The sequence below is a fragment of the Dipodomys merriami genome, unplaced genomic scaffold (genome assembly GCF_024711535.1).
Source record: "Dipodomys merriami isolate MVZ:Mamm:240054 unplaced genomic scaffold, mDipMer1.0.p SCAF_13, whole genome shotgun sequence".
Taxonomy (NCBI): Eukaryota; Metazoa; Chordata; class Mammalia; order Rodentia; family Heteromyidae; genus Dipodomys; species Dipodomys merriami.
Window position 1 is genome coordinate 22,008,323 of NW_027202604.1, and position 14,946 is coordinate 22,023,268.

At 37.7% G+C, this 14,946-nt stretch overlaps 1 protein-coding gene across 9 annotated transcripts in view; it reads left to right on the forward strand.

Moving 5' to 3' along the window:
* Positions 1 to 14,946, forward strand: part of Atxn7 (ataxin 7) — a 148,828-nt gene that overhangs the window by 72,504 nt on the left and 61,378 nt on the right. For all 9 annotated transcript variants that reach the window (XR_011371161.1, XR_011371160.1, XM_070018876.1 and 6 more), the window contains one exon: positions 9,541 to 9,645. Coding sequence is in view for 7 of the 9 variants with exons in the window: in XM_070018876.1 (XP_069874977.1) it covers positions 9,541 to 9,645 (105 nt within the window). In the remaining 2 variants the exon portion in view is untranslated. The remainder of the gene's footprint in view (positions 1 to 9,540; positions 9,646 to 14,946) is intronic.

The window sequence follows — 14,946 nt, forward strand, 5'->3', positions numbered from 1 at the left end:
ATGTTCAATAAAAGCAAAAAACCTTTAGTTACACTTGGCCATATTGTTCATTAATAAAATCAGAAACAATTTTTTTTGGGGGGGGGGGTCTGGTTGTGGGCCTGAACTCTGGGCCTGGGCGCTGTCCCTCAGCTCTTCAGCTCAATGCTAGCGCTCTACCACTTGAGCCACAGCACCACTTCTGAGCCACCTTTCCAGCCCCAGAAATAAAATTTTGACATCACTACTGACCTTAAATATCTATCTGGGAATACTGTGAACAACACAACATTGTCTGTAAACACATTGATTAAAAAGAATATGTTTCTACTGAGATACTTCTATCAAATTAACCTTGACTGACTTCAAAACAATTATAAATTCTGAGTAGCATAGAACAAGTAGGCTAACATCTGGAGGATCATGGTTCAAAGCCAACCCATGTAGAAAAGTTAACCAGACTCAATTACCAGAATAACGCAAAGAAATAGGCTTGGAAGTATGGCGTAAATGGTAGAAGGCCAAGCAAGCAGGCAGCTGGAATAACTATAAAGCCCTGAGTTCAGTTACTGGTACCAGCAAAGGTAAAAAGTAAAACATAACCTAGTGGGATTTATCCCAAGAATGCAATGATGGCTTAGTGTATATGACAGTAGATACTCAGTATACCATTAACAGATGATTGAGTGGGAAAAATATGGATCACTCAGCTGAATAATTTCTCTAATATTTATAATAAGGTTTTAATCTAGGTTGTTTGATGTTCTTTTTTTTTTAAATACTGGACATTGCATATACCTGACACGTGCTCTACACTGAGCTACTTCCCAGGCCCTCTGGTCTTGCTTTTTTTTTTTTTTTTTTTTTTAAGTCGTTCATGGTGCTTGAACTCTGGGCCTGGGCGCTGTCCCTCAGCTCTTCAGCTCAAGGCTAGTGCTCCACCACTTGAGCCACAGCACCACTTCCAGTTTTCTGAGTGGTTTTTGGAGATAAGAGTCTCAGGGCTTTCCTACCCAGGCTGGCTTTGAACCGCAATCTTCAGATCTCAGCCTCCTGAGTAGCTAGGATTACAGGCGTGAGCCACTGGAGCCTAACTCACTGGTCTTCAGTCATATACATATGACCAGGTCGTCTGGTTAAAATACAGGTTTTGATTTGGTGAAATCTAGATGGGGATATTGAGTGGTATAGAAGGGTATAGAGCTACTTTAGAGTAGCCTGCCTTCAGATCTCAGCCCTCACTTTCTGTTTAGTGACTTAAGGCAGGATATCTTGTGTCTCTCTGTTTTTCCTGAAATGAAAGTAATTGTAAACGTTTTGTTCTTTTGCTTCTGAGGGTTTTTTCTTTTAGTTGTGACTTTTTTTTTAGTTGTGACTTTTATTCACTAATAAATACCTAATACCTAGATAGTACCCACTAAATAATAGCTATCCATGTATATAACTGAATATATGATTACTATGTGAATGAATGGTAAATGAAATTAATAGTTTATACAGTACTTTTCCTGAAACACAGTAAGTACTTAATACATGTATTGCAAGAGGTGATAGGTTGGTCCAGAGCAACAGAGATTGGAAGCAGTGTCCAGTGTATCCCATTGACAGTAAAAATAGAAATAAGTGTGTAATAGGCATAATATGCCGTGTACATGCACTGAGCCAGATACATTTTTAAGGACTTTATACTAACTCTTTGATCCTTAAATTGCTACTCTTATCTCCATTTTACAAAGAAAATATTGAGACAGAGTAAGTTGCCCAAGGTCACATACCTACCCAAGTAATAGGGTTGGAATTTGAACTCAGCCAGTCTGATTCCAGGGGTCTTTCTCAAATTCTTTCAAGAGCCTTCCTTATATCAGGTACTGTTCTGTGTCCTCCTGGAACTTATATAGGGAAGGAGATAGCCTAAACACAAATAACTAATGAGAACGGTAGGAGAGAATTGTCTGAAGAGAGAGAGGCCTGCTCTAAATTGTCAGGGAAAGTTTTTCCAGTGAAACATAAGCTGAGAATTTAGAGCCGGCAGGATGAAGCATTTCCACAGAAGGAAGCAGTTAAAGGCCGTGGGTAACTGTCAAGGAGATGAGAATACTGAAGTACAGAAGAGAGTATTAAGCCTTATGTTGCAAATTTTACCAAGAGGGCCTTCTAAGTGCTGGTTTTCTTTCTTACTACACTGAATAACCCCTAGGTTAGTTAATGGATCAAGTGATACATATAATTTTAAACCTTCCTCCTTCTTCCTCATCCCTACATCTTCAGTCTCGTGACCACTTTAGAGGATCCTCCAGTGCATGCCTTTGTGTGGCCTTTCCTTGTGACCCCTGAACTAGCCCTTGGGCCCATCCTTTAACTGAAGGTGATCCACACTCATGTCTGAGTTGCCTTCTCTAGCAGGTGGCTTGCAGCTCCTGCTGCTGGAGCCGCAGTTAACCTCCCTTGAGAGGTCTGCAAGGCAGAAGTGTATGGTCAGCAGTGAAGCAACGGGCTGCTTGGGAATTTAGCTCACATTGTAAAATGGTCAGTTGCTATGTGGTGTATATATCAATGTTTTGCAAAGTTAGGAAAAGTTCTAGAGCCCTTGCAAAAAAAATTGTCGTGTGGGTGATTTTGGTTGTTTGTTTCTTCAACAATGGATTATTTACTTCATGTTCAGCCTCAGTGCTCTTCATGGATTACTTTATTTCATTTTCACAGCAATATTATGAAATATAGGTCATTTTAATTCATTTTATACACAAGGAAATTTTGGTCCAAGGAGGTTAAATTATTTTTCTTTGAAATAGGGTCTTGCTTTGTTGCCCAGGTTATCCTCAAACTTGTGATCCTCCTCCTGTAGGAAGATTTGCCCACGTAAGTGGGATTTCTTCCATGGCTAAGTTAAACACTGAACTATGCATACACAGTTGGTAAAAGGAAGAGTGAATCCAAGTAGTCTTGGCTACAAAACCACTTTTAACTACTGCAATGAATATACTAGCAAAGGGAATTCCCAGTGTATAGGTTTGAAAACCATACCTAAGTCAGACGGTTATAATTGTGCCCTAATATTCTGGTTATTATCCAATCACATAATCATATTTGCTTGCTGGAGCCAACGAAAGTACTACTAAGCACTGTCAGAGAATGGGACAGATGTGAAATGTCGTCTCCGAGGAGCAGAGTAAGACTTATACAGTTCATACATTTAGGTGGATGGTTATAAATGAGAGTAGGTATTGAGACTGTGTGTCAGAGTTAGTGCTCTGGGACCATGTAACGGGGTTCAGTCTAGTAAAATCTTTAGGAAAGATGGAATGAAGTAAAGCAACAAGCCAGGTAAGATGTGCAAGGAGTGAGTTCATGCAAAGGAAACAGCAAGTGCCATGATGAGAAAGCAGTTTGCTCTAGGACAATACCAAGGCTAGAGAAGTCAGATACAGAGAAGCTAGAGCAGGCTGTTGAAGGTTTTGTGAGATAGATAAGGATTTAAATTTTTATCTTTAGAGCAAGGAGAAGCTACAGAAAAGTTCAAATGTCAGTCATCTCACACACTTCTCAGGTCTGAGCTAGGCAAAGTGAGAAGTTCTCTATCAAATGGGACTGCAGAAGTTTTCATTTATGGGCTGGTTAGTGGTAGAGTGGTAGAGTGCTTGCCTAGCATGCATGAAGCCCTGATTTGATTCCTCAGTACCACATACACAGAAAAGGCCAGAAGTGGTGCTGTGGCTCAAGTGGTAGAGTTCTAACCTTGGGCAAAAGAAGCTCAGGGACAGTGCCCAGGCCCTGAGTTCAAGCCCCAGGACTGGCAAAAAAAAAAAAAAAAACTCTTCATTTATGAATTTTTATTTGTAAATCATAAATTGATGCACTAATGACTGACAGAGGTTTGAATTATGTAAATAGCAGTAGCAGAAAACTGGGGCTAATAATTGGTGAGGGCTAGACATTACAGAAAGAAAAGAAGGAACTGGTCTGGCTCAAGTGTAGAATTGTAGGTTAAAAAACAGGTTCTAGGAATTCTGAGTCCGTCTCAAGGTAAGAATGGATTGACTTTCTAACTTGAGTACAGGGGAGGCCCTGCTTTCAAGGAGATAGCTCAAATGTCTAGCCTCATTTTGAACTCAGCATGTCATCAAGTAAAGGAGTGACATGGGTGTTTTACAGATTAGTGAATCTGGCATTAGTTAAGTGGAGACAGGAAGAGAGTTCTACCCTGTTAGAAGTCCTCTCCCAGTGCATAGAGGCTACCAGACTTGGCTTTGGGAACTAGCAGTAAGAGTGGCATGGGGGAAGCCAGTTCCTGGAAAACACCAGAAATTGTCTGGGCTTATGAGTTCAATACCTGGCTTTATTTCTTAACTATGCCATCTACTGACTTAGAAGGTCTCAATGTCTATGTGAGCACTTTCAAAGACCTGGTACCTTTCTGCTATTTTGTTTGTATTCAGTCTCTGAATTTTTCTACTTTTTGGAATATTGAGTGAAGGAGGCACTATAATCATCATTGTTGGAAGTTCAAAGATGTTATAGAACTACTGTCTTGAGTGAGGGAACCAGGATTCAGAGTGAGTGACCTACATGCTTAGCCACTTGGCTTAAAGTACCAGTGATTGAGTGACTAATAAGGAGAGGTAGGAAGTGGCCTTTTAAAAATATGACAGCTGAACTGAAACTTAATGTGTAAGAATGTATCAGGCATCTGATGGAGAAGAGGAGCAGAACCCAGCTGAGAAAGAGCTTTCTGCATTTTGTGGGCTGTAAGGTGGTCAGTACTGACTTAAAGCAGAGTGAATCACGGAGAGGAGATGCAAGTGGAATTTCATCCTGGGTTCTGTTCTAAGGATTGAAATTTTCTTCATAAATGTCACTGGTGAGGCTATCAGAGACTTAAACAGCATTGACTTGATCAGGGGAGAATTTTTAAAGAATTGCTGTGGCTGCTTAGTGAAGGAATGGAAGCTCTCTTAGGAGAAATCATCCCTCGTCTATTGGAAGACTGCTGGTGGCAGGTCCTACAACAGTGGCTGTGGCAGTTAAGAGATATAGACAGGCTTTTAAATAGAGCTGACTGGACCTGCAGATGGCCTGGAAGTGATGGACAGAGGAGTTAGATGACACCTGGGTTTTTAATTTTAGCCATTGATGGATGATGAATAAAATCATTTACTAAAAAGGGGAAAGGTTACTGGGAACAAGGAATAGGGCAGCATCAACAATGAAGTTCTATTGGACATATTTGTTCCATTTGAGATATTTATAACATATCCAGATGGTGATGTCTAATAGGCACTTGGACATGTGAATAGACAGAGCTTGCGAGTAGTCAGCTTGGTCTGAAGACAGAAAGATAGACATGATTTACATGAGGAAGTTATAGATAAGTGGGGGAAAGGAAACTTTCAGAATATTGCAAAGGTTAAATGCTTTTTCTACAACATTCAAGTTCAATTGTTAAGTAGAGTGTTCAAAGTGGATATAGCAACATCAGCATTAAATATGTTCATTGTTGTTGGAGATCTGGTTTCAATGGGACTGTGAAGTCCTACATGTATTTGCTCATGTATCCATGTGTTTAAACCCATTCCTTCCCAGTATGCTATCTGGGAACTTAGATGTAGGGGCTAGCCCACTCACATATTCATTAGAACATGGAGGTGACCCAGATCCTGAAAAAAACATAGGGCTTACAGAACAATAATTTTCGTTCTTTCAAATTAGCTCAAAATCCATAAACTCAAGTACAGTGGTTTCAGTTACATATTTAAAGTGTATTTTGTAAGCTTGTAAATTTGATAATGACTTTATTTTTATTAGCCCAATACTTTTTTCTGTTCTAAGTCAAACTTATCTCTACATTTGGGCAAGAATCATGTTAATTTTTGGATGGGCTGATTGCAAATTGCTTTAAAAATGTTCAGAAACAGATTATTTTATTTCTTTTTGTTGCTCTCGCACAGATTATTTTCTTTTTGTTGCTACAACATTCCACACTGTTCCTGTTGCTAAGGCCTCTGGAATGTTCCAGTACAGAAAAAGGATATAGAACTCCTGAAGAGGACATTTTATTTGAATTATTTTGTATCTTTTAGCTTACTCCAAATATGGATGCCTGAAAATAAAGAATTTTGAAAGCTAAAGTTACAGTTGCTTTAGGTTTTTATTATAACAACTCTGTTTCATAGAGTAGCATGAACTGGATTTAAGTATGCCTTGTTTAGTGTGTATGTGTTGCACATATATTCAACCTTTTAGGAATATGCAATATGCTAATGAGAGGTTAATGACTGCAAACCTGAGTTCTGATTATGCTGCTTTCCTGCTGAGTAGACAAGTTGATGTAAATAATATATTTTAGAGTTATGATATTTTAGAGTTACGGTTAGAAATAAATGGATTGAAAAGTACAAAAAGAGACCAAGAAGGGCAAATACGTGTGACAAATGCATGATATATGTGTGTATGGAAAATAGCAGTGAATCACATTAATTAGTGTGTTAATTAATACAGTTAACATGTTACTAGTAATATTAAATCTGTTACTGATAGCAAAAAGAAGAAGAAACAGGATAGCTATATGAAAAGTGCTTAGCACAGGAACCGGGACATAGTAGTGATTCTTCTCATTACTTTCCTTATCAGGATTTTCTGCTTTTGCATAAATGTAGATTTCTGGTTCCTTAAGAATAACCCCTTACTAATCATAAATTTCATAGAAAGATAAAAAGAACTAGTACAAACAGAACTCTTTCTACATAAACATCATTGTGACAAGCTCATATCCTTATTACTTAAAAAAATCTGTGTTGGTTTTGTTAGTGATACAGGTCTTCATGCATGCTAGTCAAATGTTCCATTAAGCTACATTCAACCTATGTCTTCACTCTACCTGTGTTTTCACTCTCAAATCTTGTTTTTAAAGGGGAAAGGATCTAGCTTCTACAAGTATCTGGCAGAGAATATTTTAAATAGAATTATCGTTGAACATTGTAAGAAAAACTATCACAGATTAAAACTAACTTGACTTACACAGGTTAACTCCTATTTAATTAATCAAACTAATTGGCTTGATTTCATTAATGAAACCATTAATTGAATATCTATAGAAATTTGATATTTTTAAACTGTAAGTTACAAAAATTGTGTCACCTTTGTAATATGAATTTTCATAGTTAATAGTCCTATAGAACATTTAGCACCATGTTTGTAATGGAATTTAGGCTAAACTGCTTTTAAGTTTTAATAGTATGAAATACAATTTCAAGAAAGTCAGGGAAAATGGCTTATGTATGTCATTACATGGAATATAACCTTTCCCTTTCTCCCACATGTACTAATTTAGCTCAATGTGGTTATGTTTTCAAGGAAAATAGCACTTTCTTTGGCTTTTACTTATTTTTGTTAAATAAATTTAGAGAAATCAGCAATCTACTGGGAGCTTTTGATATTATCTACTCAAATTACACAATTAGGGGTGTTTAGCCTCTGGATATTGTAATTTACTGGTGTTGGGATCTGGATGAATGTCTAGAAACCATTCCTCTGATTTTAAGCCATTATTGTAAGAGTCGGGTCCCAGCTGTTGACCATAGACTGGGGGCAGGCGTTCTTGTCTTTTTAGGTATAATGATGATAAGATGGTATCTCTGTAGGTAGTTGGGAAACTAAAATTAGATAAATAGCATATAGAAACTACTCAATGCTGCAGTTGTATTCAAGTCATGTAGAACCTTGGAATAGTTCATATCTATAGTTAACTATCTGTTATTCAGTGCCACAGAAACTGCGCAAGACAGACTAAACTGTAGCTTTGTATGTTAGATCAATCATTTGATTTTTTTTATTTTTTATTTTATTTATTTATTTTTTTTTTTTTTTTGTCGGTTGTGGGCTTGAACTCTGGGCCTGGGCGCTGTCCCTTAGCTCTTCAGCTCAAGGCGAGCGCTCTACCACTTGAGCTACAGCGCCACTTCCGGTTTTCTGGTGGTTTATTGGAGATAGGAGTCTCACGGTCTCTCCTGCCCGGGCTGGCTTTGAACCGCGGATCCTCAGATCTCACCCTCCTGAGTAGCTAGGATTACAGGCGTGAGCCACCAGCGCCCGGCTCATTTGATTTTTTTTAAAGATTCTCTTCATATGCCATCTCCTTAGATCATTTTTTTCTCCCTTTAAAATCACCAACATCGTGAATGCTAGAGAAAGGGAAATTAAATCTATATGAAAGAAATCAGTTATTTGGGCCCTTTTTCTTATACTTGTTTATTTGCCAGTACTAGAGATTAAACCCATGGACTTGCACATGCTTAGCAAGTATTCTACCATTGAGCTATATGGCCAGCATTTTTCACCTTTTAAACATAGAGTTTAGTCTACCAAAATACTTTTCTGCATTAATGGTGTGATACCTAGCCTGGCTTAGTGGCTCAAGCCTGTAATCCTATATACTTGGGAGACAGACATTGAGAGAATGAGGTTTGAGGCCAACAAGGAAGTACCAGTGGCTGTCATGATGATGCTTGCCTTTTATTGCACATATGGGGGAGGCCAGTAGCTCAGTGGAAGAAGTTAAGTAGAAGGAAAAAAGCCCAGGCTTCCTGGGCATAAAGTGAGATTCTACCTTGAAAATAACCAAGACAAAAGAAACTGGAGTCATGTCTCAAGTGGTAGAGTACCTGTCTAGCAAGCCTGAGTCCCTGAGTTCAGTTACCAGTACTGAGGGAGAAAATTGTACTATCAGTGTATTGCACATATTCTCAATTGTGCATATTATATACAATACCTGTTTGAAATCACTAATTTTGAAATACTTTGTTGAATTATTTTATGGTTGCGACTTTTATTTAAACATATTTACCAAGTATGAAGTTACTTTGAATTTTCATTTATATGCAGATAGTTTTTCTTCAGTTTTGCATTTTAAATTGTTTTGTTATTCTGAAAACAAAATAAATTTGTCTCTTGGCTTATTCTGGAGACCAGATTGCTGTTAATATGTGAAATGCTGTTTGTACTGAAGGCATTATGTCTGGTGTCTTCATTTAGCAGAAAGACTAGAGGTTGGTTGTTGTGGCCTAAAATTTAATAATGATATTTTTCCTTTGTATTTCATGCTGCCAAAAGCAGCAGTTATACTCGTCAGTGCTATCTCTGCCTCACTTTCTTAACTGGGTTGTAGAACTCAGAGATCTGATAACTGAAATAGAATGTATAATTAAATAACAAAAACCATTATCAGGTATAGTTTTGTGAATTACCAAGTACTTTCTGGCAACTTTTGGTAGAGTTTATCTAAAATTGTTCTATTGCATGAATATATTCATTGTTTTCATTCTAATAGGTGTATCTATTACACCTTGTAACAATTTTGCATATTTTATTTTAGACCTATAAAGTCTAAAGCCTGGTTTGATTTCTTTTTTGGTCATGGTATGTTCATAGGTTACTTTTAAACCAGTGTACCATTTGTCCTTGTGCATTTTATGATAAGGAGGCCCCTTTAGAAAGTATTACTCTTCCAAATTATTTCACAGCAGTCATATCCAGATGAGTGATTGATGCTCTGTTTCTTTGTTGCAGACATGCCAATATTTGGTCTTTGTCCAGCCCATGATGATTTCTATTTGGTGGTGTGTAACGACTGTAATCAGGTTGTCAAACCACAAGCATTTCAGTCACATTATGGTAAGTGTTTAAGTGTTTAAATAATCATTATTAAAAAGTAAATAAAGCAGAACTAAATCAAAGGCCATAGTATCTCTCCCTCATTGGGAGAGAATTCCTAGACTGGGTTAATACCTTCTCCAATGTTGAGTACTGTCTGATTTTTTTGTTTGTTTTGTTTTGTTCAGTCGTGGGGCTTGAACTCTGGGCTTGGGCGCTGTCCCTATGCTCTTCAGCTCAAGGCGAGTGCTCTACTGCTTGAGCCACAGTGCCACTTGCAGTTTTCTAGTGGTTTATTGGAGATAAGAGTCTTCAGGGGGCTGGGAAGGTGGCTCAGTGGTAGAGCGCTTGCCTTGCATGCATGAGGCCCTGGGTTCCATTCCTCAGCACCACATAAGCAAAAAGAAAAAAGCCGGAAGTGGTGTTGTGGCTCAAGCGCTAGCCTTGAGCTGAAGAGCTGAGGGACAGCGCCCAGGCCCAGAGTTCAGGCCCCACCACCAGACCCAAAAAAAAAAAAAACCTACGAGTCTTCAGGGACTTTCCTGGCTTTGAACCGCAATCCTCAGATCTCAGCCTCTTGAGTAGCTAGGATTACAGGCGTGAGCCACTGTCACATAGCTTAGAGATAGCTTTTAAAGCAAGAATTTTTAGGACTTACTGTTAGGATTGGTATGAGCCACACCATCATAAACATATCCCAATATTGATTGCAAGGAATGTATGTTATACTTAAGCATAAAATGGTTTTGAGTTCCTGCTGCTGGATAAGATTGTGGGGGTCAGCAGTACAAAGGTAAATAATGTACTGTCTGCTGAGACTCAGAAGCTGACATTGGAAAGGGAAATGAGTCAGTTGCCAAATATTTGGAGTTGAGTGTGAAGATGGACTAACGCCTACAAGAACCATAGGCTCTTTTTTGTAGTGCAGGGATAATATAAGAATCACAGGTTTGGTGGGGACTAATTGAAATTACCTATATGAAGCTACTAATATAAAGCCTGGTATATAATAAATATGAGAGACAGAAAGATGTGTGTCTAAAGTTAAAAACAGTCCAAGCCCTTAAAAATAAGGTGGAACATGAATACCTCTGAGTGAATAACTCAGAGAAAGCTTCTTAGACAACATACCCTTCATATTAGGATTTGGAAAGTAGAGTTGAGTTAGGGGTTTTTGGTACAATTTTTTTCTATGTTTTTAAACCTGAGATACCTGTCCATTGTGGAAAAAATGCAGAAAATATTTTAATGATATGTAGTCTCCTATAATTGGAAGGGTTTTGATAGAAATAGACAGGGCAGCCACATATGACCACACAGATTGTGTACTGTACATCCATATTTGGTGGGTCTAGGCTGGCAATAGAGTGACATGAGTAAGCTCAGAGGCAAGAAATTCCAGGCTGTCTGGAATGTGCTGCACAGTCCCGCTATTGGCCAGAGCTGATGTATTACACATGTGAATAAGTTGTGTGCATAGAGAGACTGGGTTTTGGCTACATGGCCTCACTGCTCATAAGAGTTCCCTGGCCTCCATGTGTGCCAGTGAAGAGCTGTTGCAGATTTGCAGAATCAGAGTAATATGATCCAATGCTGCTTCAGAGAAGTGAGAGGTAGAGTTGGATTGGGAGGAATAGGAAAAGAAATGCTTAAAGGTGTTAGCTCTTCCAGGAGATCCTCTTGGTCACCACTTTTCAGAGTACTTCACTCAGTGGTGACAGTGCCCTTTTTTTCAGGACTTCTTATTTCTGCTCATCTGTTTGTTTTGTGTTGCTACTAGGCTTGAACTCAGGGCCAGGGCATTTTCCCTTAGCTTTTTTGGCTCAAAGCTGGTGCTCTGCCACTTGAGTTGTACCTCCATTTCTGGCCTTTTTCTGGTTAATTGGAAATAAAAGTCATGGATTTTTCTGCTTGGGCTGGCTTTGAACCTCTACCCTTAAGATCTCAACTTACTGAGTAGCTAAGATTACAGGTGTGAGCCACCAGTGTGCTAAGCTAACATTTGTTTTTGATCTTCCTCCATCTCCTTCTTAGCATGTCAGTGTCTCTGAAGAAAATATCTTATAATCTCATGTCTACCTTTTCTGTTAATCTAGCACAGTGTAACTTTCCAAAGCCACTGGGAAAGATGCTGAAGTTGCTCTAGTGGCAAGGAAAGTATTAAAGATGTCAGATAGTAGAGTTCTGAAAGATGAAGGTCAAGTGCTCCAGAAGAGGGAAGCATGTCTGTCCCTTTCTAAGGCTGCAGTGAAAGAGAGTGCTAGTGGGTTTATAAGGGTTTTAGAGGTAAATTGGTGATGATGTTGAAGGGAGCATGACTGCCTGCAGTGTATGGGGCACTTCATGGTAGCCCTGGAATACTGCCAAGGGAAAGAGATGTACACAAGGTTGAGAACCATTCTCAGTGCTCTCATCGTCTCCTGCCTTTTACAGACAGGAGCTGTGACATTTTTGGAAATTTTTCTCTCTTATTTGATGAAATCCAAGAAGGGTAATTCTTGCATTTTCTTTTTTTTAACAGTAAAAACAAAAAATGTTGATTTTTAGAAATGCTCACATGCTTCTTGACTGAAAATGAATCACATTATGAATTGAATTACTGGATATAGAAATGCCTTTAATTCCTTTAACCAGTCTAGCATCATAAATTAGCAACACCATCCTTAACACTCCTGAATAGGAGTTGCCACACTACCATTGCTCATATCACATCATGAGAGAGGATCCTATGGCATATTGATAGTTTTCCAAGTGGCATATTGATAGTTTTCCAAGTGCTATGTCTTCCAAATGCATATTGCTTTCATAACTCCATAAAGCCAAAATATTGTCAAGTTGAACTATTGTAAGTTTGGGACTGTATTAGGAAGCATTCTACTTTCCAAGGGAGGGATTGTGTTTTCTTATTTTCTGATGAAATTAAGGAAAATATGGGTCACTCTGTGAATACCTGTTGCTATTCACCTGTGACTTTTATGAACAAATAAGCAGTTCCTTTAACATTCAGGTAGTTCCTTTAATATTACCATTTCCAGAATAAGAAAGAACAGTACTGAAGTGGCAACTAGACCTGTAAATTATTTAATGTTAGTGGAAAAATTTTGAATTGGTGAACAACCTATGTAGAGAAATAAAGGGCCTTAGTTTTTTTGTTTGTTTTGTTTTTCCTAGCAAGCTGCCTTTTGGGGAGTTGATGATTAACCAAGATTTCCATTTGATTAGTGATAGTGAGTGGTTGTAGTATCATTTTGGTATTTCCAGGTTTCATAGTCTGATTGTTTTTGCAGTATAGTTTGCTTTCCTTCTTGGAAATTAGATAGCAATAACGTGTTTTCTTTGTTTTGAAATATTCTAGCATGTCTGATTTTTCTCTTCATTTACTCAGTGTTTTTAAAAGCAAGGTGTTTCTTGCTGCAACTTTCAGATTTATAAATATACAGGCACCACTGACTCATGCCTGTAATTCTAGCTACTACTTGTGCTGCTCTGTGCCTTGCTGCTTCACTGCATTTACTCATAAAAAGTTCCATAACTTTCTTCCTCTCTCATACAGGCAGACCAAGAGGTGAGAGATGTTAATTCAGCCTGGACAAGTCCACATTTACAGTCTATTCTTAATTGAAACCCTTCTCAAATGTCAGCCATTAGTATTTTACCTTTGATTATTTATGTTAATTTACTTGTTAACTTTATAGTCAGCTGAATCTCTGAACAAAGTCCAAGTACCAACATGTGGCTCAAACATCTTTTCCCAATGTTAATCAGGTTCTAGCTTGATTATTTGCTGATGTAATTCCACACAATATTTTTCTTTAAGTCAGGCTACTCATTTAAATAAATCCATTTCCAAATGCGTAAAGGGGGAAAATCTGGTGTTATTTACTATAAAAGATGGTAAATATAAGAATGTACACAGCAAGAAGAAGATCATTTAATCTTTTGTTGATGCTCTTTGCCTGTACAGCTAGTGAGCCTGGGTCCTTCTTCCTTTGTTATAAAAGACCCTGGAAGTTAAGTACTGTTTTCTTACACCTATAATCCTAGCTATTCAAGAGGCTGAGATCTGTGGATGGTAATTCAAAGTGAGCCTCAGGAGAAAATTCCAATACCAAAATAACTAGTAAAAAGCAGGGCTGAAGACATGGGTCAAGAAATAGAACCTATTAGAAGAAGAAGAAAAAAAAAAAAAGGCAAGGGACAACGTAACTATCTAAGGGATAGTAGCAAGTGTTATCCACACGTAGTATTTGATGTTTAAGAAGTTGGTTATCTATTGGAACCAACCTTAGTTCCTCTGAAATACCAGTCTGGAAGCAGAATTCTAGAAGCTCATGTTGATATGCAAAATATCACAAAAGAGAAGGATCTTTTGTCGTTCATTTATCAGTTACTGTTATGGATTGAGCCACTACAATTCACCGTAAGTTGTATGAGAGTCTATTGGCAAGGCTTCCACATAAAGCATCTGCCTCTCTCAGGCCTCTTTTCACAAATGGAGGTGTCATAAATCTGGCTTTATCGTAATTATTTGCAAGTAGTTTAGCAAAAATACTATGATTTACTTGCGGGAATTATGAATCTTACAGAAATAATAGCATGGACTTAATGTTCCTTGCTTTGCGTTGAGGTGATTTGGATCTTTTAGATGCCAGCATAAATTGGATTTGCTAACATGTCATTTTATTCAGAGTATGAGTAAATTACTCATACTCATATGAGAAATAACTCCAATTTTTTTTGAAATTGATTTAAAAGATTGCTAATGTAAGCAAAATCAGTCTTAAGTTCAAAAATCTAATGAGCTGGTTCTGGTTAAAAGCTGGTTGTCATTATTGATAACGTTCCACATGGTTATGACTAGCAGTTGTCATGTGATTAAATTACTTTGCATCACAACATTTGTTTTTTACATTATTTTATTTTATTTTTATTATTTATTATTATGTATTTTACATTATTACAGGGCCAGATTTTTTTTGCCATCTGATTGTCTACACAAAAGCAATAAAATTTAAACTATTTTTTGAATGGGTCGTTTTAACCATTAAGTAATTGCTTTTAGGTAACAAAAAAAAAAAATTGTGTCTTCTTTTAAACCTCCAGTGTACTAAATTGGATGTTTTTCTCTACTTTGAAAATTTCATTGATAGTCTCCTAGGATTGGCATTCAAATAAAAGTCCACAGATGATCACTTTTAGCAGTACTTGGTAATTTCTAAAGCAGCTTTTGTACATGTTATTTCATTTCTTGTTCTTACCTACTAGATGGATTTTATCCATAGTTTACAGATGAAAGTCCTAAATTAAATTTCATTCACACAG